We start from the raw sequence: 26,003 nt of genomic DNA on the forward strand, positions 1-26,003 counted from the left end.
TGTATAACCTTGTTTTATTTGGTACTTATCACAAAATGAATAACATTTTTTGATATTTTTTTTTAGGTGTAAGTGGTAATTTCAAAACTCTTACTACAAAACTGAAAACACTTGTAATGCCCTGTAACAACAGTCAATGCAATAACACTGGTTAATTTAACAGCTTTTCTAAATGTGATAACTTTTAAAATGTTTATGTAATAAAACCGGTTAATGTAATAACTTGCTGGATAACGTAATACACATGTTGAATGGATAATGTAATAAATTTTTCCACTTAATTTAAAACGTTATGTTATCTGGTGGTTATTATGTTATCAGGTGAGTAACAACATTTGTTATTAATAACCTAATTACTGCAACCAATCATATAATAACACACCAAAATCAATGTTTTTGTTTATTATTTCACTCATTTTAATGCCCATACCACCCACCACCAATTGCAATCACATACGCAAACCTATGTGTGTACTTATACACAAACTCACAAGTACATATTGAAATGTACACATGTAACAGTTGTTAAAAGACTGTGAATTTCACCAGGTTGATATATTCATATTAGTCCAGGCAACATGTGAAAATGTAGTTTACTGTTTCATAAAAGCATGAAACTTTGTACACTTGTATAGTTTGGGGCCAGTGATGTATATAAACCCTGCATTGCTGACGATATGCATTGGCCATTGAGAGGTTTGAAGCCACAGGTCGGCCATATTGGCACTCCCCAGTAGGACCAGTCTTCCATAGGAATGAATGAAGTTCTACAGTACTTCAGTTAAATGTTTTCTAATTTTCCATCAACATACACAGAACATGGTTGCCATCTTCTCAGAATATAAGACATTGATGTTCTAGACACATTTCGTGGGAACTGGGAGTTTATATATATATATAGAGTTTGCCACTCTATTTATTTTTCTATCTTACAGTTTATTCTCCGTTAGTCAGCATCTCTACACTAAATAATTTTCTCTGGGTGTGCTCCAGCTTTTTAAAAGTACTTAAGAAAAATGATTTTTATTGATCATAGTGATTCAGGGGTAACAGCTGAAATGTTCCCTGGCTAATCAAACTGTATGACTCCTGCCAAATGCCACGCCCACAAACGTTTCTTGTCCACAATGAGTCTGGATTTGAGTCCCTCCTAGACAGCAAACACATTCTAACCATTCTGATTGTACCAGAAACCGATGGGTTGGGCCAAAGCCAGAACACATTTGGGTAAAGCAGCACATTGCCATTGGCCTTGATACTCTAATTGGTTAGAGACGATCCAATCGCTGATGACTTTGTTTTGTACAACACCCCTCATTTTGACTTCACCATAAATGACTTCAACGATGGCAGTCTCAGACTGAAGTATGTAGTGAACAATAGAGCAGCGGGCAAGTTAAATGCCCCACCAACATTAGACCGCTATACAGAAAGCCATAAAATTGGTGAATGAAAATAAAATCAATGATGGGTGATTACTCAGACTGGCAACTGACACAGGCATGGTAGTGTAGCAGAAAGATCAGAATGCTGTGAATCAAGAGATTGTGAGTTCAAATCACAGGGGAGGACATGTTGAATAATAATGAATGTATATGAGCATGCACAATGTAATCATGTATGTCAAAACGTGTCAAATATATACAGTATATCACAAAAGTGAGCACACCCCTCACATTTTTGTAAATATTTGAGTATATCATTTCATGTGACAACAATGAAGAAATGACACTTTGCTACAATGTAAAGTAGTGCGTGTACAGCTTGTATAACAGTGTAAATTTGCTGTCCCCTCAAAATAACTCACACAGCCATTAATGTCTAAACCGCTGGCAACAAAAGTGAGTACACCCCTAAGTGAAAATGTCCAAATTGGGCCCAATTAGCCATTTTCCCTCCCCGGTGTCATGTGACTCGTTAGTGTTACAAGGTCTCAGGTGTGAATGGGGAGAAGGTGTGTTAAATTTGGTGTCATCGCTCTCACACTCCCTCATACTGACTGGTGCGCATAGTGGCTTTCTAGAACATAATGAGACTTGTTCCGCTATGATCTTTAAGTCGGTTAGGGCCAGGCAGAGTAGAAAGGTAATGCATGGAGTTAGGGAAGAAAATGGTAGTATAGTAAGTAAACCAGAGGAAATGGTCAGGGTGACAACTGATCATTTCCAAGGTTTATTTAAGGAAAGGGAAATAGATGTAGAGCAGGGAAACGTGTTTTTAGAACACTTGTCCCGGCGGTTGCCAGAGGACATTAGAGACGTGATGGAGGCCCAGATCTCACTAGAAGAGGTTGAGAGCGCTCTTAGGAGGATGGGAAAAGGGAAGGTGGCTGGGATGGATGGGCTGCCGGCTGAGTTTTACCTCAAGTTTTGGGGTATACTTGGACCAGTGGTTCTCGAAGTCTTGAAGGCCATCCTTGAGACGGGGGGCCCGGGGGGATCAATGGCTGTTGGTGTGCTGTCACTTCTTTATAAGAAGGGGGAAGCAACTGACCTTGGCAACTGGCGGCCATTGACCATGCTGTGCGTAGATTACAAGATTCTTGCAAAGGTTTTAGCAGACCGGTTGCGACAGCCCTTCCCTACGTCGTCCACGAGGATCAGACGTGCGGGGTAGAGGGTCAGCTCTATAAGATGGAACCTACAGTTGATCAGGGATTCCATCGCTTGGGTTGAAGATAGAGGGCTGCCTTTAATGGTAGCAGCGCTAGATCAGGCGAAAGCTTTTGATCGCGTGAATAGATCTTTTCTATTCAGGGTGTTAGGTAGATTAGCATTTGGGGAGAAGTTTATAGGATGGATCCGTACTTTATATGTCGGAGCGGGGTGTCGAGTTAGTGTAAATAGTCACTTAGGTGACGTTTTTGACCTCTCGTCTGGGGTCAGGCAGGGATGCCCACTCTCGGCTCTCCTCTTCGTTCTGTACATGGAGCCTCTGGGGGCTGCCATTAGGGCAGACACAGGGGTGGAAGGCTTGTTGATCCCTGGAAGTGGTGGGCTGCGTGTTAAGATGACGCAGTACACCGACGACACTTCCTTGCTGTTGTGCAAGGACTCGTGCCTGACAAGGTCCCTTGCCATCTTTGGGGATTTCACCCGAGCGTCGGGAGCAGTTCTGAACCATGCAAAGTCTTCCGTCAAGTTTTTCGGAAGATGGCGCGGTAGAACGGATGTGCCTGGGGGGTTATCTCTCTGTGAAGGGGCCCTGAGGATTCTCGGGGTTCATTTTGAGACCTCCGGCTCAGCGACGCTAAACTGGAACATGCGTATCGCAGTGGTACAGAGGAAGCTAGCAATGTGGAAGGCTAGGTATGTCTTTTATGGGCAAAGTCCTGGTCCTAAAGGTGGATGTGTTGCCGTCTCTTTTGTATTTGGCATATATCTACCCATTGCTGGCTTGTCTGAGGAGGCCTCTAATGAGGCTTGTGTTTCAGTTTATGTGGAGTGGCAGGTGCGAGTGGGTCGCAAGGGCACGCATGATCTGTCCTATCGGGGAGGGAGGTAGGGGGGTACCACATTTCCCCCTCAAGCTGGACTCAATTTTTGTTTCTTTCTTGTTAGCGGAGCTTGCTCAGCCAGTGATACACCCGTCCGGTTACCTCCTGCGGGTGTTCTTCTCGTATCAGGCGAGAAGCGTAATGGTGTGGTCTAACACGGGTCCTCGGGCGGAACAGCTGCCGTGGCACTTTGGTCATGCGGCCAAGTGGCTGCGTGCGCACCCCGAGGTTGAAGTTGCCCGAGTAGGTTTAGACCACAGGCACCTGTACGAGGAGGTCAGGCAGGCAGGGAGTCCTGCGCCCGTAGCGGGCATCTCGTCAGTGGTCTGGGAGGGAGTGCAGGCGCGGGGCCTGGACAACGGGCTCAAGGACCTGAATTGGTTGAGCCTTCATACGCGTTTGCCGGTACTTTCCATCTTGTACCGGTATAGTTTGGTGCGATCCCCCACCTGTCCAAGATCCGCTTGTGGCAGGGAGGAGACTGTGTGCCATGCCTTCTGGGACTGTGCCTTTGCCGGACTAGTATGGGCTAGGGCACGGGTGATGCTAGGTGTGGTTAGGAGTGATTTTGTTTTGACATGGGCTAGGCTAGAGAGAGGCGTAGGGAGAGCAAAGGGAACGGATAGGGACAGGTTTCTGCTCTGGCTTCTCATGAGTCTCTTTAAAAAGGGACTGTGGGAAGCCAGGAAGAATTTAGTCAAGACAGGGAGAGATTGGGGGGTGGAAGGGATAGTGAGAAGGGTGGAAGGTGATTTGAGGGGGAGGATGAAGTGGGGAAGCATGCGGCACGGGAGAGGTGGAAAGGGGGTTTAGGGCTGGGAGTGTTAGAGTGAGTTTGGTAAGGGGATAGATTAGGGAAGGGGAGATAGGGGAAGGGTTAGGTATTGGTTAGGTATGACGGGGAGGGACGATGCTCCCCTGAGGTTTGTTTTTGTTGGATGTTTTTGTAAATAGAATTTTATTAAGAATGAGAATTATGATTTTGTAATAGTATGAATGGTATTGATTGTAATAAATTATTTTAACCACCTCATGGCAAAGAACTCTGAGGATCTGAAAAAAAGAATTGTTGCTTTACATAAAGATGGCCTGGGCTATAAGAAGATTGTCATTTGTTTTGCATACTCTGCTGTCACATGTGCAGTACAGAAACCTGACATAAACACCGCTTGTCTAACAAAAGTACTGTGACAAACTTGGCTGGGACATGCTTTCAATGGTGCTCTCCAACATCTGACAACAATATAGTGGATTAGGGGGGGGGGGGGGGGGTACTCTGATTGGAACTCAAACCCTGGTCCCTGTCATTCCAAAATCATAATACTGTCACAATCATTGCTATTTGAGCCATGATTAGGGTGGCAGGTAGCTTAAGGGTTAAGAGCACTGGGCAAGTAACCAAAACATTGCTGGTTTGAATCTCCTAGCTGACTATGTGAAAATTCTGTTCCCTTGAGCAAGGCATTTAACCCTGATTGCTGCTATAAATTGCTCTGGATAAGAGTGTCTGCCAAATTACTTAAATGTAATAATACTATGCCTACCAAGTGGGTTAACCCTATTGGCATGATGCATATGGTGTTTGCCTTTCACGCCAGTGACCCGGTTTCACTTCCTTGTCCTGCCGTTTGCTACATTGGTTCCAGAAGTGGGATGGTGGCCATCGAAAAGCACGGCTCGGACGTGCTAGGGGGCTCAGTTGTCGAAGCACAGGGATGCACCTTGAAGTAGAGAGGGTGCAGTGTAGCAAACCTTGCTATATGAGTCATGTTACAATTACCAGCAAGTGGGTTAACCCTATTGGTACGATGCGTAGGGTATTTGCCTTTCACGCCAGTGACATTCCTGCCCCACCATTTGCTACAATGCCAAAAGGCTAAATTCTCTTGATGTCACTAGGTGTATTACAAAGATTGTTCAGTATTATTGCAAGGGGTACAACTTCTAGATTTTGTATACTGAACAAAAATATAAACCCAACATGCAACAATTTTAACGGAGTTACAATTCATAAAAGGAAATCAGTCAATTGAAATAAATTAGGCCCAATCTATGTATTTCACACAACTGGTAAGGGGTGCAGCCATGGGTGGTCCTGGAAGGGGATAGGCTTACCCACTGGGGAGCCAATTAGAATGTATTTTTCACCACAAAAGTGCATTACAGACAGAAATTCTTCTCGGTTTCATCATCTGTCCAGGTGGCTGGTCTCATACGATCCCGCACGTGAAGAAGCCGGATGTGGAGGTCCTGGGCTGGTGTGGTTACAAGTGGTCTGCGATTGCGAGGCCGAGTTGGAATTCATGACAAATTCAAAACGACGTTGGAGGCAGCTTATGGCAGAGAAATAAACATTCAATTCTCTGGCAACAGCTCTGGTGGACATTCCTGCAGTCAGAATGCCCCCTCAAAACCTGAGACATCAGTAGCATTTTGTGTGGCAAAACTACACATTTTAAAGTGGACTAACTGTCCCCTGCACTAGGTGCACCTGTGTAATGATCATGCTGTTTAATCAGCTTCGTGATATGCCACACCTGTCAGGTGGCTGGATTATATTGGCAAAGGAGAAACTCACTGAGGGATGTTAATAAATCTGTGCACATAATTTGAGAGGAACACGCTTTTTGTGCATTAAGAACATTTCTGGGATTTTTCAGCTCATGAAACCAACACTTTACATACTGCGTTTATATTTTTTGCTCAGTGTACTTTTAAACAAAGAAAGTCAGAACTCAAAAGCCAAATCAAAATAATTTATTTTTTGTGACATTTCATACAGTTTGAGAATTGTGTCTCAAACACTTAATTGATCCATTGCCATATTTCATTGCCACCTCAAACCAAAAAAATAAAAATGCCAAGCATGAGAAAAAAGCTATTCCTGCAGATTTTCACAAGCCTGTCTACCTCAATGTCATTACCATATGCTTCTAAAATGATTTCACATTACTTAAACAGTAAGATTTATTTGTATTTTTTAAAACAAGTGCATTTATTTCATTACACTAGATCACTAGCTGCTCAAAACTTATGAAATTGAAAAAAATAAAGAAAAGAAAAAGCCTCGGTGATTGTTTAAATCATTTAGAACTACACTACTAAACCCCAAGTCAATGCATCAAGTATCTCTCTCAGTTGAAATCTCAAACAATATGTCAAATGCGTGATTCTTTGCCAATGCGAGTTCACACACAACTTTGGGGAAACCAGCCTACCAAGATTGGAAAAAGCGTTGCACAGTACAATTAAAATAAATAAAATGTAAAAAGCAAATAACGTCCAGTAAGTCCAAACTGCAAATACCCAAGTCAAATTTCAGTCTTCGTTTTAATCCAATTGGAAAACAGCAAACTCACCCTAAAAAGCACAACATCTGCAGTGGTGGACAGATACCAGTCTGACAAATGCCAGCCTCCCCTTCTCTGGAAGTTCAGCACTAGAACAAATACATTCTCCCACACACAACTCAAGTGAAGGGTTAATAATGTGATATAGCATAGGCAACTACACCTCTACAGGTCTAATGTTCAGTTTAACTGGGACAAAGTTTCCCCAAAGGACTACATTACCTAGCCAACCTTGACGAACGATTCAACTCTGTGCGTCCCAAATGGCACCCTATTACCTATTATAATGCACTACATTTGACCAGGGCCCTGGTCAAAATCAGTGCACTTTATAGGTAATAGGATGCCACTTGGGACGCATACAAAGCTTTTACTCTACCAAGTCAACTAGGATCGTAGGCAGCTGGCACATAGCACATAGAAATGGTCTGATATCGTTTAACCCCTTTACTTCGCTGCCAAATCTATTATATAAGCTAGCTAAATCACTCTCAGCTAACAGCATTCAGCCTACTTCTGAATGATATTGCTATACCATCATTTATTTATATTTACAATACACAGAATGTGTTGCTAAACCTGAATATCCTGCATTGATGTGGAGAAAACAAGATCTTGCCAAAACCATTCCGGTCAACTCTTCAACCTAAGCACAGGCAGTCAGGTTTGACTGCATCGACCTTAGCCTGGTCTCAGATCTGTTCGTGCCCTTGCCAACACCATTGCTGTCATTGTTAAGCCAAACATGACAATTACATAAGGAGTTAGGGCAAGAGAGCCGAAACAGACTGGCACCCAGGCTACATCAACATATCTATTCCCTAGGTTTCCATAAAAATAGCCTAACTAAGCTACAATCCCATTGTGAATAGTAAGTTGTAAACAGAGAGCCTGACTGATTATCAGTATGTATGATCTGAATCCGTTAGAAGACGGGAAATCCAGACAAATCAGGAAATAAAGATAAAAATAGATGAAACAACTTCAAATAAACAGCATTGGACCAGGAGACTGCGATCTGCGAGTCGGACCGCGCATTGCGCTGCTCCTACCCAGAGTGGATTTCAGCTTTAAAAAATATATAATAATAATTCACCCTTCCTTCCGCAAACAAGAGCCTTCCAGCTCTGGGAAAAACCACCGACATAAAACTGTAGCTTGATTGTTACCGATAATTTTGTTGACCTTTATACAGATAACATAGTTGAGACAATAATTACCAAACCTCAAATTATATATATTTTATTTTCAATGAAATAACAGAGGATCATCTCTAACGGCCTAATTTCAGGTCATCGATTCCGATTCTAGAATGTTAGAATCACAATGAGCTGCTTGTTCATTCCATGAGAATCAGTGCAACAGCAAACTGAACTGAAGCACTCTGTCCCAATCTGTTTGCTTAGCAGCAGTCAATGCATTAACAGACATCTTAATTAATCAACCCAGCTTATCTACAGTCATCCATCCTTGCCAAACCTACGCTCAGAAGAAAAAAATAATAATAAGATGTCTCGTCGTCACTGCGTTGTTACTGGTCTCGTCGTCACTGCGTTGTTACTGATATCTTCGTATGTGTACACGACATGTATGCATGTATGTTCTTTTCTTTAGTGCATATGTTTCTTGTAGACCAACATCTATTCTTTAAAATCAAAAATGGTAGAGGGCCTTAATACAGGGCCCAAATGTCCCACCTCTTCTCAGTTAGAGAAGAAAATGAAAATGGCCTCCAAAGAAAGCACATTGATTTTAAAATCACTGATTTTAAATTCTGTGAATACATTTGTTTACGAGGCCTAATTGAGATCTTTTTCCTTTTTAAAAATCACTGTGAAAGTTCACACTTCTTACGCAGTTTCTTTTTTGCCCTACTTTCTCCTGGATGTCCCCAGGCTTCCATTTTCATTTCATTGTCATTTCACAAAGCTTTTTTTCCTTTCTTTGGGACAATGCTCCAGGAGGCAGACAGGAGGCGGCTACCGTTAAGATTGTTGCTTTTATATGCATTTCATTTTTTATATATTTATATCCACGTATATATATTTCATACTTTTTTGTTTGTTTTCGTTATTCATACCGGAAGTTTTACTTTGGCGATACCGGGGGGATGTTCTGCTCTTTGCCGGTGTGTCGGGGGCCTCCTTGGGGGGAGCTGTGGCAGGCTGGTTGGGGACCCCGTCTCTGTTCACGGAACTTGAGGCCCCCGTAGCCTCCCTGTCTGGAGGGCCCATTGCTGCGGTAGTAGCCTCCATCCCGGGAGTCCCGGTCTCGATGGTCACGATCACGGGGACGGGCCTCCTTGCACTCCCAGCCACCATCCCTATCCTGGGCTTTGTCCAGCCGGTCTCCCCTTGGGCGGTCACCCGAGCTGGTGGTAGAGCTGGAGCTTGGCTCCTCTACTTTATTGACGCGCAGCTCACGCAGAGGCTGGGCTAGCGTGGAAGGGGAGGCTGAGGCTGGGGGGGCCGGAGGGGGGGCTCGCTGGCACACCTCGGCATAGCTAAGCTTACGGGGCTCCTGAACAAGAGCCAGAAAAAAGGAACAATGAGTTCAGAGGAACAGATGTAGATCTAAGAGTTCAGGTAGAGAATGGAAACCAATTACGTTTCATAAAATTAAGAAGCAATCCCAATGTAAAACAAAGCAATCATCTCTAAATGGCTAGATTAGAGGTACAGGGTTATCTTTGGTGCCTCACCACTGATGCAGGGGTAGCGGTGGTGGCTGGGGTGCTGGGTGTAGCTGGAGTGGAGGACACTGTGCTAGGTTGAGGCTTGGTGCCAGGCATAGCTGGCGGTGTGGAGGGGACTCCGGGTGGGTTGGCTGCACAGGGAGCAGGTGTGGGTGGGGTTACTTTGGGGGCTGGGGCCTCTGCTACCCTCTCCACCTTCTCCCACTTCTTCTCCTGATGGGGTACACTACAGAAGAACAAAAAGCAGGAAGGAAAGAAAAGCCCCAATTGACCCAAAGTTAGTTTTAATGCCATTATGACTGAGGCAGACCTTTGTATGCTTCTTTGAGCTCTATTTATTGACGATTCTAGTCAATTCAGCACAACTTTATTGGCAGATCACTAATTAACAAGGCAAGTCTCTAGAATTCATCTGTGACATTAGCTTTACAGCTCATTGACTTGATGCTAGCCAGTGATCTAGCAATTTTGTTTAAAGATTGGAGGAGCAGAATATCCAGCTAACATACAAAAACGTATGCACTCACTAATGTAACTAATGTAAAGCGCTCTGGATAAGAGCGTCCGCTAAATAAAATGTAAACAGACTAACTTCTTTTTGATTAGGGGGCAGTATTTTGACATCCGGATGAAAAGCGTGTCCAAATTAAACTGCCTGCTACTCAGGCCCAGAAGCTAGGATATGGATATAAATTGGTAGATTTGGATAGAAAACAAAAGTTTCTAAAACTGTTAAAATAATGTCTGAGTATAACCAAAAAAATAATTCTACCACTGATTTCAATGGCTGGCACTTTTATAGTAGGGCGAAATCGTGCCCGATTGCAGTTCCTAGGGCTTCCACTAGATGTCATGTCTTTAGAAAGAGTTTCAGGCTGGTTTCAGGAAAAATTTGACAGAAATTGTAGTTTTTCTAGATGGCTCCCATTTTGGCTGTAGTGTTTCCAAGTGCGTGAATGAGAGCGTGTTTTTCGGTATTTTTTTCCAGTAAAGACAACGATTCTCAGTCTTAAATTTTTATTTTTTTTATTTTTTGAGTATTAGGGTACCTAAGGTTTGATTATAAATGTTGATTGACTTGTTTGGATAAATTCTTTGGTAACGTTTGGGATCAATTTTGTAAGCATTTTGAAGGAGGGAAACCGAGTGGATTATTGACTGAAGCGTGCCAGCTAAACTGAGTTTTTATGGATATAAAGGACATTATCAAACAAGACCATTTGTGATGTATCTGGGACTTTTTGGAGTGCCAACAGAAGAAGATCTTCAAAAGGTAAGGCATATATTATATCACTATTTCTGACTTTCGTGTCGCAAATCCCTTGTTGAAAATAGTTTGCTATGCATGTGTGTGCTGGGCGCTGCCCTCAGATAATCGCATGGTTTGCTTTCGCAGTAAAGCCTTTTTGAAATCTGACACGGTAGCTGGATTAACAACAAATTAAGCTTTATTTTGATGTATCACACTTGTGATTTCACGAAAGTTTAATATTTATAGTAATTTAAATTTGGTGCTCTGCAATTTCACCGGAAGTTGTCGAAATGGGACACTAGCATCCCACTGATCCGCAAGAAGTTAAGTCTCTATACACAAAGAGAGTGATATTACACTCTAACCCTATGAAAACAATGTACAGACTTCAGCCTATTTTCCCTTACCTGGGGGCAGGTACATGGATGGGGGTTCCGTGGGGGAGTACAGCAGGTTTGGCTGCAAGCTGAGCAAGATTAGAGACACACACTGCCTCCTCATGTTCTGGGGCTGGGACTGGTCCGGCACCCACTTCCTTGCTGGATTCCTTGTTTGCTTGTTCCGGCGTCTGTAGAGGGAGTAAGGAAAGACTGAAGTCAGCATATGAGCAAAAAAAACAACACCCAAAACTAACTTGAGATCTGCATGTAAAATTCCAGTTTGTGGTTTATGCAAAAGTCTGAGTTGATCATATGCATCTCAAGTTAGGATTCTGCCCAAAATGAAGTGATAGGAGTGTGGTAGTTAACCATAGGGATCCTGCCTTAACCTTGTCTCTGTTCAGTCCTCGCACCACGTCTGACATCCTGTTCTCCAGTAGGGGCTCTCCCTGTGTACTGGCTACACAGCCCGGCAGCGGGGGGAAGTTAGTAGCAGCCAGGTCAAATTTAGGGACCGGCAACTTTACCTCAGCCAGGGGTATGGGCCTCTGGGGGGAAAAACAAAGAGATAACATTTACATTTTGCACCATTCAAACTCAAAATGTACATAATAACAAAATAAGCTTAACAAACAAAAAGACATGCAAACCAAAAAAACAAGGCAAGACAGTTGCGTTGATAACCGGTTTGGTCCAGATTAAATCTATTATGCAAAAGCCAACTAAATCCACATAGTAACTGTCATTCGTCTTGCAACGGTACCGTAATCCGCTCATCCTCTCTCCTCCTTCTTGTGCCTCTGTATGTAGTCCTTCTGTAATCGAGGACAGAAAAGGTTTTTAAAAGTGGTTCAGAAACTAGTACACAAGTGTTCTGTTAACTGACTTAACATTCTCCATCAGACCTTCAGATCTCATAATCTTAGCGCTCATCGGGACAGGTGTGGAGGATCATAGCTTAGGGGAGAGGGGGAGCGTAGGTAGAGGATGAAGAGGAGAGAAGGGAAAAGACCCAAAGCCAGTCACACTCCACAGCCTGCTTTCCCCTCCTGCGCATCAAGTTGTCATCACTAGGTCTGATGAGATGACCTGGAAGAATTCACCACTTCAAAAACAGAATGTCATTGTTCCATTAGGGGGATAATACCATCCCTGAGGTCCTCACTGTGTTCTGTCATAATACTGGATCGAGATACATATGTAGATTTAACTTTCACCCCTTTTTACAGTCCTGTCCCGTCACTGCAGGTCCCCTATGGACTCAGAAGAGGCGAAGGTCGAAAGCCACACGTCCCCCGAAACACGACCCTGCCAAGCTGCACTGCTTCTTGACACAATGCTTGCTTAACCCAGAAGCACCAATGTGTCGGAGGAAACACCGTCCAGCTGGCAACCAAAGTCAGCTTGCAAGCGTCTGGCCCGCCACAAGGAGTTGCTAGATCGCGATGGAACAAGGAAATCCCGGCCGGCCAAACCCTTCCCTAACCCAGACGATGCTGGGCCAAATGTGTGTTCCGGTCACGGCCGGCTGTGATACAGCCTGGGATCGAACCTGCGTCTGTAGTGACACCTCAAGTGTTGCGATGCAGTGCCTTAAACTGCTGCGCCAATCGGGAGGCCCCCCGAGAGACCTTTATGAATAAAAAAAAGTTCTTAAGTGTCAGGCTCACCTTCCGCGTCCAGCCATGCTGCCGTCATCGTTGAGGTCCGAGGAGGTGGAGATGAGGGGGAAGGCTGAGGTCAGGTCTGGAGGTGTCTGGGTCTGCAGAGGTCCAGGGCCAGTGGTGGGGGGCTGGGGACTCCTCATGCCAGTCAAGCTCTCCAGGGGAACAGGAGCCACTTCGCCTGGTCTCCCCACCTGAGGCTTCACGTGTGCCCTAATAAATACGACCCAGGGTTACAGAGGCTAATCTTGGCACAACTGGGACGTGGTGGGATACAAATAGCATGCAGCAGCTAGGCCTACATTTGATGATATATATGCCAACATGCAACTGATGTGCGAAGAAAACTAGAAGACAAATGTTGGCTGAAATTACCTTTGCAAGAGTATTACAAACACAGCACCACCCTTTGAATTCATGCATTTGTTTTTTAAAGCCCATGCTTAAAAGAACTTCAGATATCAATCTTTGAACTTGTCGGGACAGGTGCGGAGATTCAGGGTTTTGGCGCGAGAGGAGTAGTTAGGGGTGAGCACAGGAGGAGAAACAGAGAGACCCATTCCCTCCAAAGACTGTATTCACATCAATGTGTCATCAGGTCCAACCAGTGTCAGGGTTATACATGACACAAGAGTACAAAAGAATAAGCCAATCATTACATCTGCCCACTACTGATCTTAAGAAATACATGCATTTGTTAAGTGGTGGACGCATTTCTCAATTTTAAAAAAAATACCCTGCAAAGTTAATGTGGGAATCCGTACCAATTTGCCAGCTAAAATAAGGTTATTTCTTATTCAGGTTGAAATGGCAGTTTACAAAGGAAAAGTTATCAGTCAATCATTTTTGGCTGACCAAATCTCCATTCCACATTACAGTAGCTAGCTGTCTAATTTATACAGTCATCATATGAAACAGATTAGGTAACAGGAATTTCCCTCACCTCTTAGTAAAGGACATTTGGTAGCATGACTACATTAGCAAAGTACAGCTGTACTACGGAAACATTTATAATGAAACTAAGAGATACATGAAAATAAATAAAAATGGATGGTTAGTCAGGATGAGAGAAACGGTTAAATGACAAAATGGAGAGCTAGCTAGATCAGTGGATAGGAGCCAAGTCATAGTTAGAACTGTTATCTGAGCTATAGCCTATACAACTATTAACCAGTGGTGTCAAGTAAAACATATTTTAAAGTACTACTTAGTAAAGTACAGATATCCCAATAAACTACCTTTGTATTTTTGCCAACTTTCACTTCACTACATACCTAAAGACAATGTACTTTTTCATTCATATACATTTTCCCTGACACCCAAAAGCAATCTTTAAATTTTGACAGGAAAAATGGTCCAATTCACACACTTATCAAGAGAACATCCATGCTGCCTCTGATCTGGAGGAATCACTAAACAAACGCTTCATTTGTAAATGTTACAAATGCACACAGGCTTGCTGTGCAATTAAACTGAACTTCTTTACTTCAGATCAAAATGTTAACTCACTCACCCAATCCTCACAGCTCCGTTCACATACAACGTGCCGGATACATTCTTAAACAGTGTTCAATACTCAAGTGAGCTACGACACCACATTACTGAACACAACAGTAAATTGTTGGAGTATTGGAGTGTGCCCCTGGCTATCCATAAATAAAAAATACATTTTGCCATCTGGTTTGCTTAATATAAGGAATTTGAAATAGTTTATACCTTTACTTTTGATACTTAAGTACATTTTTGCAATGCCATTTTCTTTTGACACAAGTATATTTAAAACCAAATACTTAAGACTTTTACTCAAGTACTATTTTACTGGGTGTCTCACTTTAACTTGAGTAATTTTCTATTAAGCCATCTTTTCTTTCACGCCACCAATTATTAACTCTTCCAAACATCTTGCAAACAGAAGCTGTCAAATGACTTAACAAATCCTATGTCAATGTTAAAAGTATTAACTGAACTGTTATGCACTGGCTGTCAGAGCTAAGACCAGTTATAGATTTAGTCATTTGGCTGTAGACTAGTATAGTAAGACATGGGATAATGCTCAACTGTTCAATCAAAATCAAATTTGACGTAGCATATTTAGCAGACGTTATTGCGGGTGTAGCAAAATGCTTGTGTTCCTAGCTCCAACAGTATAGTAGTACCTAAACTGTTAAAAACAGCTATGAACTGACAAAGCTGTCAGTGGTATTGCAAGAGATGGGGAAGCGATGAAGCTGTTATACAGTATAATGGCTGTACCTGAAGGCATTTATTACATTCTTTCTTGAATAGAGGGGTACACTGCAGGGACAGACAGTAAGAGAACAGGTGGTGAATTCAAAACCTTACCCTGGACTGGTTCATTCAATAAGACCCATACACTATTAATATGGAAATGCAAAATCTGTGGTTTTATGTAAGGATATATGCCATTAGGCTACGGCTACAGAGACGCATGTACAAGAAATACTTCGTATTTGCATTCATCAATAGCCTGATTTTGTCAGTCAAAGGTTCAATCCAAGTAAACCATTTTCCCGACAAGCTGCATTAGTAAAAAGGCGAGACTATTGTGCATTTTTGAATGGATAATCTCAAATTGAAAAACCACTGGTTCAAGCCATAATTTCCAGACAATTTCTGTGCGGCTGTAGCCTTATTCTACGAAGAAGGAAAAAAATGGCACAACGTATTTACCAATTTTACTATTGTTTATCCACAAACTGGCATGTACGTGTTTAAAGCATTTTCACCCACAGAAAGACAACTTGAAACCACTCACGGCACTTCAGAGAGAATACAAGATCAACGTACCGGTTTCGGTTATAGGGCCGAGTCATATTAAGGGAGTTGTTGCCAGTTTTGTAGTGTCCAGTAGAACTGAATCCATTCACAAAGCCACTGTTGGGAAATGGTGCCTGGAGATGTGGGAAAAGGAGGAAGAATACTTCATTGTCAATATTCTTAAACTGAATTTTTCCTTTTTGTATGATCAGCCCAATCCCGAGACACACACACAGCGGGATTGGAAGCACATGTCAGTCGCAGTGTAGTGCAGGAGAGTTAGTCATTACACAAGTTTCCACCTTACAAATCACATTTATACAGGTCACTGTTTAACAAGAAATATCAATAATATTTTGTCAATTTCATTAACCTTTTTGGGATAGGGGGCAGCATTTATTGTCAAACTGGGATTCCTGGGAGTGCCTTCTGATGAAGATCAAAGGTAAGTGAATATTTATGGTGTTGTTTCTAACTTTGTTGACTCCAAAATGGCGGATATTCCTCTTGCTGTTTTGGGTTCTGAGCGCTGTTCTCAGATTCCGTACAGTTTTTTAAATCTGACACAGCGGTCACATTAAGGAGAAGTCTAATCATTAATTCTGTGAATAACACTTGTATCTTTTATCAATGTTTATTATGAGTATTTCTGCAAAATCACCAGATGTTTTGGAATCAAAACATTACTGCACGTAAGGTGCCAATGTAAACTGAGATTTTTGGATATAAATATGCACATTATCGAACAAAACATACATGTATTGTGTAACATGACGTCCTATGAGTATCATCTGATGAAGATCAAAGGTTAGTGATTCATTTAATCTATATTTCTGCTTTTTGTGACTCCTATCTTTGTCTGGAAAAATGTCTGTTTTTTCGACTTGGCTATGACCAAACATAATCATATGTTGTGCTTATGCTGTAAAGCATATTTGAAATCGGACACGATGGGTAGATAAACATCTTGTTAATCTTACATTTGCTGTATTGGACTTGTTAATGTGTGAAAGTTACATATCTCTAAAAAGTATTTTTGAATTTCGCGCACTGCCTTTTCAGCGGAATGTTGTCGAGGGGTTCCGCTTGCCCTAGAAAGGTTAATAGGAAGACATATCTTCTCTCCTGTAGGATTTTCAATAAGACTACCCGAATGAAATTACAGTTGACACAATTTACGAGGATAAAGTTTATAGTCTGCTGAAACTTTCCAAATAATTTGAATATTATACATTTATACCACAATTAACACCATAAAGATAGTATATTGAGTGTTGATGTTCACCAGAGGAGTCTCGAAGTAGGGTGTAGGAGAGGGTGTCCAGGTCTGTGGTACGATGCCGTAGAGAGGGTACTGCTGCTGAGGGCTGTACACGTGCTGCATGTACAGGTTAGGGTTGTACTGGGACTGGGTCTGGGCAGCGTACATGCTGCTGTCCATGCTACGGTAGCCATTCTTAGCAAAGAATGTGTTGATGGCTTTTATCCTCGCCTGGAAGTTAGAAAAATCAAATCAATTTTTTTTTAAACTTGTGAAATGAACCAAAATGTGGAAATGTGTCTTTGGCTTCACAATATGATTGTGAAGGGAAGAGAGATTAATAAAGGGAAGTGACAGTCTTAAATTACAAGTGATTGATTGTGTTATGTAACTCACCATGATAGGTTTTCCCTGAAATGTTTTCACCTCTTCTCTTAGATATCTGTGTGCCTGAACAGAGAGAAAGACAACAGACATGCAGAAATTCCATAGGTCTTCTCAACAAAACTGGGACTGATAAATGCTTACACCAATTAGAAGCCTGAATACTACTTTATACGCCAATCGGATCCAGCTTACCTGTTGAGCATCAGTGTCAGATTGGAATGTGATGTACCAGTTGTTGTTGTGCGCAAACTCCACACTAATCACTTTTGGACAGTTGTCATTTTTAAAGAGAGACTCCACTTCCTGAGGGGAACAAAAAAAAAAGGTAAGAGTATGTGAGTTGTTGCTCAAATATAGCAAATGTGCCAGCATTTTTACTTAGGAGTACTACTAGCAATTCACCTTGTCATTTACAATAATAACACTGGCTACAAATATTGTTGTAACATGATTGCATATTGGTTATAAAGTGTGTGTGTGTGTGGGGGGGGGGGTTAAATTGTATTTTAGTTGTAAGAGTAATGTAACCACGGCAGTAACATGGTAATATATTGGTTTTAACACGGTCGTCTGACCTCTACAGGTGTTGTCTCAGGAACCTCCCTCAGGATGATGATGCAGCGTTTGTGATTAGGACGCACTTTCTCTCCTTTCTCATCCACTTGTACCATTGGAGAGGCTGAGAACAAGAACAAACACCCGGGTCACAAATTACATCACTATCCATCTACATTACCAGTCAAAAGTTTGGATGCCTACTGATTCCAGGATTTTACTTTATTTTTGACTGTTATCTACATTGTAGAAGACAGCAACACTATGTACACACATGGACTCATGTAGTAACCAAAACAAGTGTTAAATTAAAATATTTTATATTTGAGATTCTCCTAAGTAGCCACCCTTTGCCTTGATGACACACACTTGGCATTCTCTCAATCAGCTTCATGAGGTAGTCACCTGGAATGCATTTCAATTCAATTAACTGACCCTCATGAGGACCACCAAAGGAAAGGAAGACCCAGAGTTACCTCTGCCGCAGAGGATAAGTTCATTAAAGCTCCCAGCCTCAAAAAATTGCAGCCCAAATAGAGTTCAACAGACACATCTCAACATCAACTGTTCAGAGGAGACTGTGTGAATCAGGGCTTCATGGTCAAACCACCATGTCTTTGTGAGACGCAGAGTAGGTGAACGGATGATCACCGCATGTGTGGTTCCCACCGTGAACCATGGAGGTGTGATGTGTGTGAGTGCTTTGCTGGTGACACTGTCAGTGATTTATTTTGAATTCAAGGCACACTTAACCAGCATGGCTACCACAGAATTCTGCAGTGAAACGCAATCCCATCTGGTTTGCGCTAAGTGGGGCTATGATTTGTTTTTCAACAGGACAATGACCCAACACACCTCCTGGCTGTGAAAGGCCTATTTGACCAAGAAGGAGAGTGATGGAGTGATGACCTGGCCTCTACAATCACCTGACCTCAACCCAATTGAGATGGTTTGGGATGAGTTGGACTGCAAAGTGAAGGAAAACCAGCCAAACAAGTGCTCAGCATTTGTGGGAGCTCTTTCAAGACTGTTGGGAAAGCATTCCACAAGAGTGTGCAAAGATGTCATCAAGGCGAGTGTGCAAAGATGTCATCAAGGCAAAGGGTGGCTACTTTGAGGATTCTAAAATATATTTTGACTTGTTTAACACTTTTTTGGTTACTACATGATTCTATATGTGCAAATTCACAGTTGATGTCTTCACTATATTCTACAATATAGAAAACAGTAAAAAAAAAAAAAAAAAAAACCCTGGAATGAGTTGGTGTCCAAAATTCTGGTACTGAACATACAGTAACTATAATTGTATGGGTTATACCACTCCATTGTCCAAAAAGTATTGCCATTGGTGCGTAACATTTAAAAAAATAAAAAATAATAATCAATACCATTCAATCACAAGTCCACTTGTTCCTAGACTGGTCACAGAGCTGTTTGTGCCGTCCCACATTGACCATAGGAGTTGGCAAGAAAACACAAACAGATTTGGGACCAGGGTACATAGTTCCACAAAAGTAGCAAAAATTACAAATAAAACAACGGTATAGTTCCTTACATCGGAGTATGTCTAGAATGAGCTCCATGTCAGTAGTGAGGGCCTTGATGCTTTCCATGCTGGCAATGGTCCATATGGGGACAAACTGGTCACTGTCCATCTGGGACATCAGGTACAGGTCCTTGGACAGGTTCTCCCTAGACATCAAATGAGGTTATTATCATAAAACATACATGGCTATCAAACATTCACATTTATCCTAAAGAATTAACTTAATATATAATCTAATAGCCAAAGCCCCATCAGACTATGGGTCATTCAGTAAGGCATTGTGTAGCAAAATATTTGCAACTACAAAACTAATGTTTTTTATTGGAAAAGTTCAGGTACTAACTCCCAGTTACAAACATGGGAACAATTACACTCACCTAGAGGTAGAAGACCTAACCTAGAACACGTGTACTAACCTTGAGAAGCAGAACTCCAGCTCTTTCTTGAGGGAGTCTCTCAGGTTCTCTGATGAGAGGGGCCTTTCCTCGGTCAGCTTTGTCTCCCCTGAAAACCAACATGTGTTTCATTAGCATGTACTAAGGTAGGTCAGAAAACTCCATGAGGTCCGAAAAGACATCCGGAAGAGGTCTGCCGCAATAATGCATCTGTAAAAGTGTTATAATTTGTCAGTGAGAAACATGCAGCTTTGTGGCTATGATTGACTAATCTTAACCATCTTTATTGTATATGGTGCATTATGAGTAGTGTAGTTTAGTTAATTGTGCTACATACCTGATGTGCCGGTAGTGGTCTCAGTGGGGGTGAAGCCCAGGTCTGGGGGATCCATGCCGTTCACAGTGATCTCAGCTGTGGATGCTACCGAGGAGCTGCTATCCTCCAGGATAGTGAAACCAACACTGTACGGTTTACAACCGGGGGAGGACACAGACTCGGAATAACCTGGATGGGAGAGAGGGTACATCACGGTGTCATTTATTGTTCAATTCTTCAGTTAATAGGATGTGTGATAATTGTAAGAACCTATTAGTAGCCTATTAGAAATTCCACTGCCGAAATGTCTGCACTTAAATAAAAACAGTGCAACAGGGGTCGTCATTGATTGTTAAACTCTTAAACTTTGTGATAAATTGTAACATATAGATTTTGTAAACTAATTTGGATATTGTGACTGGCTATGTCTGTTGCTGTTGTGCCACTGCACCCTCTTGGCCCCACAGTTTTATAAAGAGAGTTCTCAATAACAATAGGCCTACAGATTTCAGTATATGTGGCATTGATGTCATGTATAGTACAGCATAGGTTGTGGTATATTCCTTCTGTTGTCAGCCATAATAGCCCATCAGAGACAAGGGTTATTTCATTGATGTGGTGGATAAGATGAGCTTTCCTTACAATGTAAATGCACTTTGAGCATCTGGAAATGTGTTATGAAATATATTATGCATAGCCAATCAATGATTATAAATGACACCCGATGTACCCCCTCTCCCATCCAGGTTATTCCGAGTCTGTGTCCTCCCCCGGTTGTAAACCGTACACTGTTGGGTATGGTGCTAGATATGTATGAAACCAAAAACATGTATGCACTCACTTCACTCTAAGGTGCATTGGCTAAAAAAGTCTGCTAAACGGCATACATTATTATATGTTGTTAAGTGTCGTTTCTCACCCTCAGTGACATCAGCCGGGGGCCACTGTGCTCCGTCAGGAGGGACCTCAGCGGGGGCCACAGACACCTGCCACACCTTGGCATTGGGGTTCAGACCGGCGCCCTTGGAGGTGACCTTGGAACAGGGGGAGAGGAAATGCACTTAAAAGTACAGTATCATACACTTCAGGGTTGAAAAACAATAACATTTACTTTCTAAACAGACTGAATCAAAATGGAATTAATCCCAATCCTGACATACTTCTATTGTCTCTGTTTTTCATGCTGCCTGAGGAACACTCAAGTCGAAATGCGTTGCGGTAACGCGTCCTGATGTATTGTCACTCTAGGCTGATCTGCTCTATGAATTTCTGTAAATTATTTGCAAATAGTTCACTAAAATTGGTGCCGTCATACTGGTCACTGTCTTTATTTCTTGCCATGTCAAATACATTGCAATTTTCTTGCCCATCATAAAACAAGGGAATTACACTCAGCATAACATTTGTATTTTTATTGTGCACACAACCACTCAAAAGACAAAAAAAATATACTTGTCTGAGCTTCTTACACTAGGTAGACTTGTTTTTGGTAAGGGTTTCCCAGACTCAGTCCCGGGGCAGTGCTCCACATTTTTCTCCCAGTTTATTTTTTAATCTTTAAAACTGCCCTGTGCACTTCATTTTCCTGTGATTTAGAGATGGATATATCCATCTTCACACTGAAAAGGCCACTTGAAATGTGAACCTGTTGTGGTGGTGAATGAATTTTGGCCTGCTGTAAATTAGTTTATCCACCAATAAGATAGTCCCCAAACCTCTCTCAATAACATATTTTCAGTTTCCCCTCCACACTCACAGTCCGAGCAAATGTATTGCTTGAAAAATTCAGTGGTGTAAAGTACTTTAGTAGTTTTTGGGGATATCTGTACTTCACTACTTATATTGCCAACTTTTACTTCACTACATTCCTAAAGAAAATATACTTTACACGCCATACATTTTCCATGACACCGAAAAGTACTTGTTACATTTTGAATGGCTAGCAGGACAAGAAAATTGTCAAATTCACACCTATCAAGAGGATATCCCTGATCATCCCTACTGCCTCTGATCTGTCCAACTCACTAAACACAAATACTTTGTAAATATGTACGTGTGCTGGTTCTACGTAAATAAATAAAAAACATGAAAATGGTGCCGCCTGGTTTGCTTAATATAAGGAATTTGAAATGATTTATACGTTTCCGTTTGATAAAGTATATTTTAGTAGTTGTAGCAATTGTATATTATTTTGACACTTAAGTATATTTAAAAACTATTTTTTATTTCTTTTACTCAAGTATTATTTTACTGGGTGACTCACTTTAACTTGAGTCATTTTCTATTAAGGTATTTTTACTGTTACTCAAGTATGACAATTGGGTACTTTTCCACCACTAGAAAAATGACTCTGCTAAGAAGCCATTTGACCATTTTAATTTAAAATATTCACAGTAAGGTACAGAAATTATTTGATATTGAGATAAAGGTCCAATGCAGAAGTTAAGTGTTCATGTAAATACCATGTAATGTGAACATGAATTGTAATTACCCTGTAATAACATTGGATAATCCCCTAATGTAAATCTGAGAAATGTTCAACGTATTCAGGAGAAATATTTAACAAAAAATATATTACATCAATCTTGATACAAAATATATCAAACGCCTCGAGGATGTATTACATTTGTTTCCATGAGCACAACATCCACACAAAACCGAAACCAGAAAGATTCATAAACAAGTAGTTAACTAAGCTATTGGGAACCAAATTGAATTCGTGGTCGATTTTTACATTTTATTTTCAGAACAACCACTGATCGATAAACCACTATGACCAAGAAAGCCAAAACAAGCATGGCGCGCTGTCCCCATCCACTATTAACGTTAGCCATTTTCAATTTGCGAGCGTGTTGCCTACATTGTATCAAATAAAGATGCTTACCTCGAGATTAACTATTTTATTGTACTTTGTGGATAAACGTTTAAAACGCCAAGGATCTTCTATTGCGAACAAGAGTGAGAAGCAGAACTTGATACTTCACAGTAGTTATTAAAAATATATTTTTTTAAATTAAAGACTACCCATAAAGTCGATTGTTTTCGATAAATCAACATGCGGTTCTCATTCAACTCCACCTACATCCTTAGCAGATGGACCCACATGACATGTATCAGTAGAGCGCGCGCTCTCTTCCGTACACTTTACCGCCAACCCAAACCCATAATCGCTGTTGGCAGGCAACACCGTCAATCTCAAACACAAGCGATACACATAATGATATTTTGTTGCTGCTGCTACCCCTGCTACTGAGCCCTTAACCATTCCTGAGGATACTTGAGGCACGTGCCACTTTCTCTCGCCCCCGCCCCACGTTCTAAAATTTAATATAGGAATTCGGAAATTAGTATTCTTAACAGGAGCATCTCGTCCGGTCTAGGGAGGATCCCCAATCCCCAGTTACATGACACCATTTTAAAAGCGGGTGTGGATGGGCTTTAGAGGCTTGGCAATAATCCAAAAAGGTGTAGCTAGCGCTACATTTTAGTAATTCAGCAGACTTTCTTATCCAGAGCGACTAACAGAAGTAATTATGGTTAAGTGCCTTGCTCAAAGGCACACCGAAGGATTTTTCACCTTGTCGGCTCGATTACTGGCCCAATGCTCTTAACTGCTAGGCTACATGCCGCCCAAGAGCTGTCAGTTACATTGACTGGATATGACAGACAAAATATGTCCAACTTAGTTTGTCAGTTACATGTGTCATTAAAGCAACAATGCCACAAATAAAAACAATACTGTGAAAACAGATATATAGCTTGACATAAAATACAGCATACATCAGTAAATACTTAGCTAATGAATGGCAATGCCAGCCACGTACTTAAACATTGTTACATACATATGAAGCATTTGATATTGGTCGTCATCTTGTTTCACCTTTGAGTCCACAGAGCTAGCTTTAGATAAAATAAATCATATCTGCCACATAACGTTACCACTGAGGGGTCGTACCTAGTCACCACCTGCTACAAAATGATCCAACGTACTAGTCTAACTGTTACTCCTGGCAAGAGCAGCTGTCACATCTCAGTATACATTTTCGTTTTAAAAGAATTTGATATATTAAGGAGCACAATGCGTCTGACAGTCCCTTTGTCTAGCAAAGCAACTCGAATTAATCTTTAGCAACATACTTGCAATTCTAGCTTGCTGCCTGGTTGTATCTCGTTACTGTAGCCCCAGTTTCTATATAGTCATCTGACACCGACTGTGCTGCATAGGCCGGGTATTTGCAACGCATGTTAGCTAGCTAGGTAACGTTGATTCGGCGAATTTGCTTGCTGGTTTGGCTGCATAGTTTGACAGCATCGGTGCGCCTGCCCGCCGTCTCCAATCGATAGTCTACTAAAGAGCATTACAGTTGTCACTGCATATTGATTACTAGGTAAACTCCCAAATTAGCTAGCTATGCTACTACTGCTAGTTAGGTTAGCAAATTAAATGGCTGCCAAAGTAGATTGCTGAACTAAGCTTCAGATAACCCTTGGCTAGATAGCCAACGTTAGCTGGCTAACTGAGTTACTCAAGATTATTCTGTTGCAAAATAAGATAATGGAATAAATATTGTTTGCAACGGTGACTTACCCTAGCAAACCAAATGTGTGGGCTATTGAACGACAGCAAATAAATCATTCAGCGAAACATATGCGAAACACAGCGAAACATATGGCAACATACCTAGCTAACGTTAAATATAAATAATCTCAACCAAGTTATCGATATGAATCGGATTGGTAGTTAGCAGAAATCATTGCAAATGTAGGTAATATTATCGGCCTCAAGAGCCTATGACTGAGGCATGATGACCCTATTTGGAAAGGCAGTGGCAGGCAACAAATCATGGTGGTAGGAATGGGACTTAGGATGAGATGGGGATGGTGTGTTGTGTGTAGGCTAGGCGACGTTAGCTTAGCTAGTTGGGAAGAGTAGAGGCCGCTACTCACCATGCCGCCTGACCCTCCCCCGATCCCAAGTGGTGTGTCGTCCACCACACAGGTCTTCGGTCCCGGATCACCCTCCTCCTGCAGCAGCCGCGGCTCTCCGCCCTGGTCCGAACTCATCGGCCGCTCCTGGCTCACGTCTCCCCCGTCGTTTTCCTCCCAACCCCCCGGTCTGCTTGCCACCCCTAGTCTCTCAAAATACTGGTTTTACTGTCTTACAATCAGTCTGCTTATCTCGTGCTATAAATTTTTAGCCAACACCTAAAGCTAACTAAATAGGCAGGGTTAGCAAGTAAGCTATCCTACTTAGCTAGCTAGCCGGGTTGAATCAACGTGTATGAACCAAACTCGCACGACAATATACTACAGACGAAAACTATGCCAGATCATGAACCTACTTTTACCACCTTTGTCACTAATGTTTCTTCCCACACATTTTTACAAGCGTCAAAGGCGAATTCTTACCCGGGCAACCGAAGCGGACACTAGGGACACGCACCCTGCACGCACCTTTCTAAGAGCAGGCAGAAGCAGACATTAGTGAAGTCCGCCACCGTCCCAACTCACATTGCGAGTTAGAAATGACCTTAGGAACTTTCGTGGTACTTTCCGTTTCCGGTTGACAAACTTAAAAACAAACAGCTTGGTCAGACAGGGATGTCTTAAAAAACAAACAAAAAAAAGCTTTCCCTTTATTGTACAATAATTTCGTACGTTTGATCCAAGAAGGGCAATTACTTACCAATGCAACTGGGGTGCAGTTTTTGATAATTATTTGCTAAGAATAGCGTTTCTTAACCAGGGCTCCAACAGTGGCCATGGAGAGCTAACGTTACACCTTCCTGTACGTTTTCGCCCCAACGGTAATCTAGCGCATCTGGTTATAATAATTAGTCTGGTGTGTTGGTCTTAAAGTTGGGTGAAATTTGAGACGAAATATCCACAGGAAAGTATTGTTTACCTGTCTTTTTAGGGTGCTTGAAC

The 26,003-nt window shown here is 41.8% G+C and overlaps 1 protein-coding gene across 3 annotated transcripts; it reads right to left on the reverse strand.

Annotated features, from left to right (window-relative positions):
• Positions 1 to 6,238: 6,238 nt before the first annotated feature.
• Positions 6,239 to 25,792, reverse strand: larp4aa (La ribonucleoprotein 4Aa). 3 transcript variants are annotated; one of them, XM_029622818.2, is made up of 17 exons: positions 25,023 to 25,792; positions 20,995 to 21,109; positions 20,097 to 20,264; positions 19,781 to 19,868; positions 19,374 to 19,510; positions 17,839 to 17,942; positions 17,456 to 17,566; positions 17,273 to 17,326; positions 16,901 to 17,107; positions 15,646 to 15,749; positions 15,091 to 15,132; positions 12,844 to 13,050; positions 11,937 to 11,988; positions 11,557 to 11,721; positions 11,201 to 11,361; positions 9,548 to 9,767; positions 6,239 to 9,366 (listed from the first exon to the last, which is right to left on the reverse strand). In XM_029622818.2, the coding sequence occupies exons 1-17, from the start codon at positions 25,137 to 25,139 to the stop codon at positions 8,935 to 8,937; spliced, it is 2,484 nt and encodes an 827-aa protein (XP_029478678.1). In that variant the 5' UTR covers positions 25,140 to 25,792; the 3' UTR covers positions 6,239 to 8,934. The 3 variants fall into 3 exon arrangements, with proteins under 3 accessions (XP_029478678.1, XP_029478679.1, XP_029478680.1); XM_029622819.2 differs by having other exon boundaries at positions 11,563 to 11,721; positions 25,023 to 25,787; XM_029622820.2 differs by lacking the exon at positions 15,091 to 15,132 and having other exon boundaries at positions 25,023 to 25,787.
• Positions 25,793 to 26,003: the final 211 nt, after the last annotated feature.

The sequence above is a fragment of the Oncorhynchus nerka genome, linkage group LG20 (genome assembly GCF_034236695.1).
Source record: "Oncorhynchus nerka isolate Pitt River linkage group LG20, Oner_Uvic_2.0, whole genome shotgun sequence".
NCBI classification, from domain to species: Eukaryota; Metazoa; Chordata; class Actinopteri; order Salmoniformes; family Salmonidae; genus Oncorhynchus; species Oncorhynchus nerka.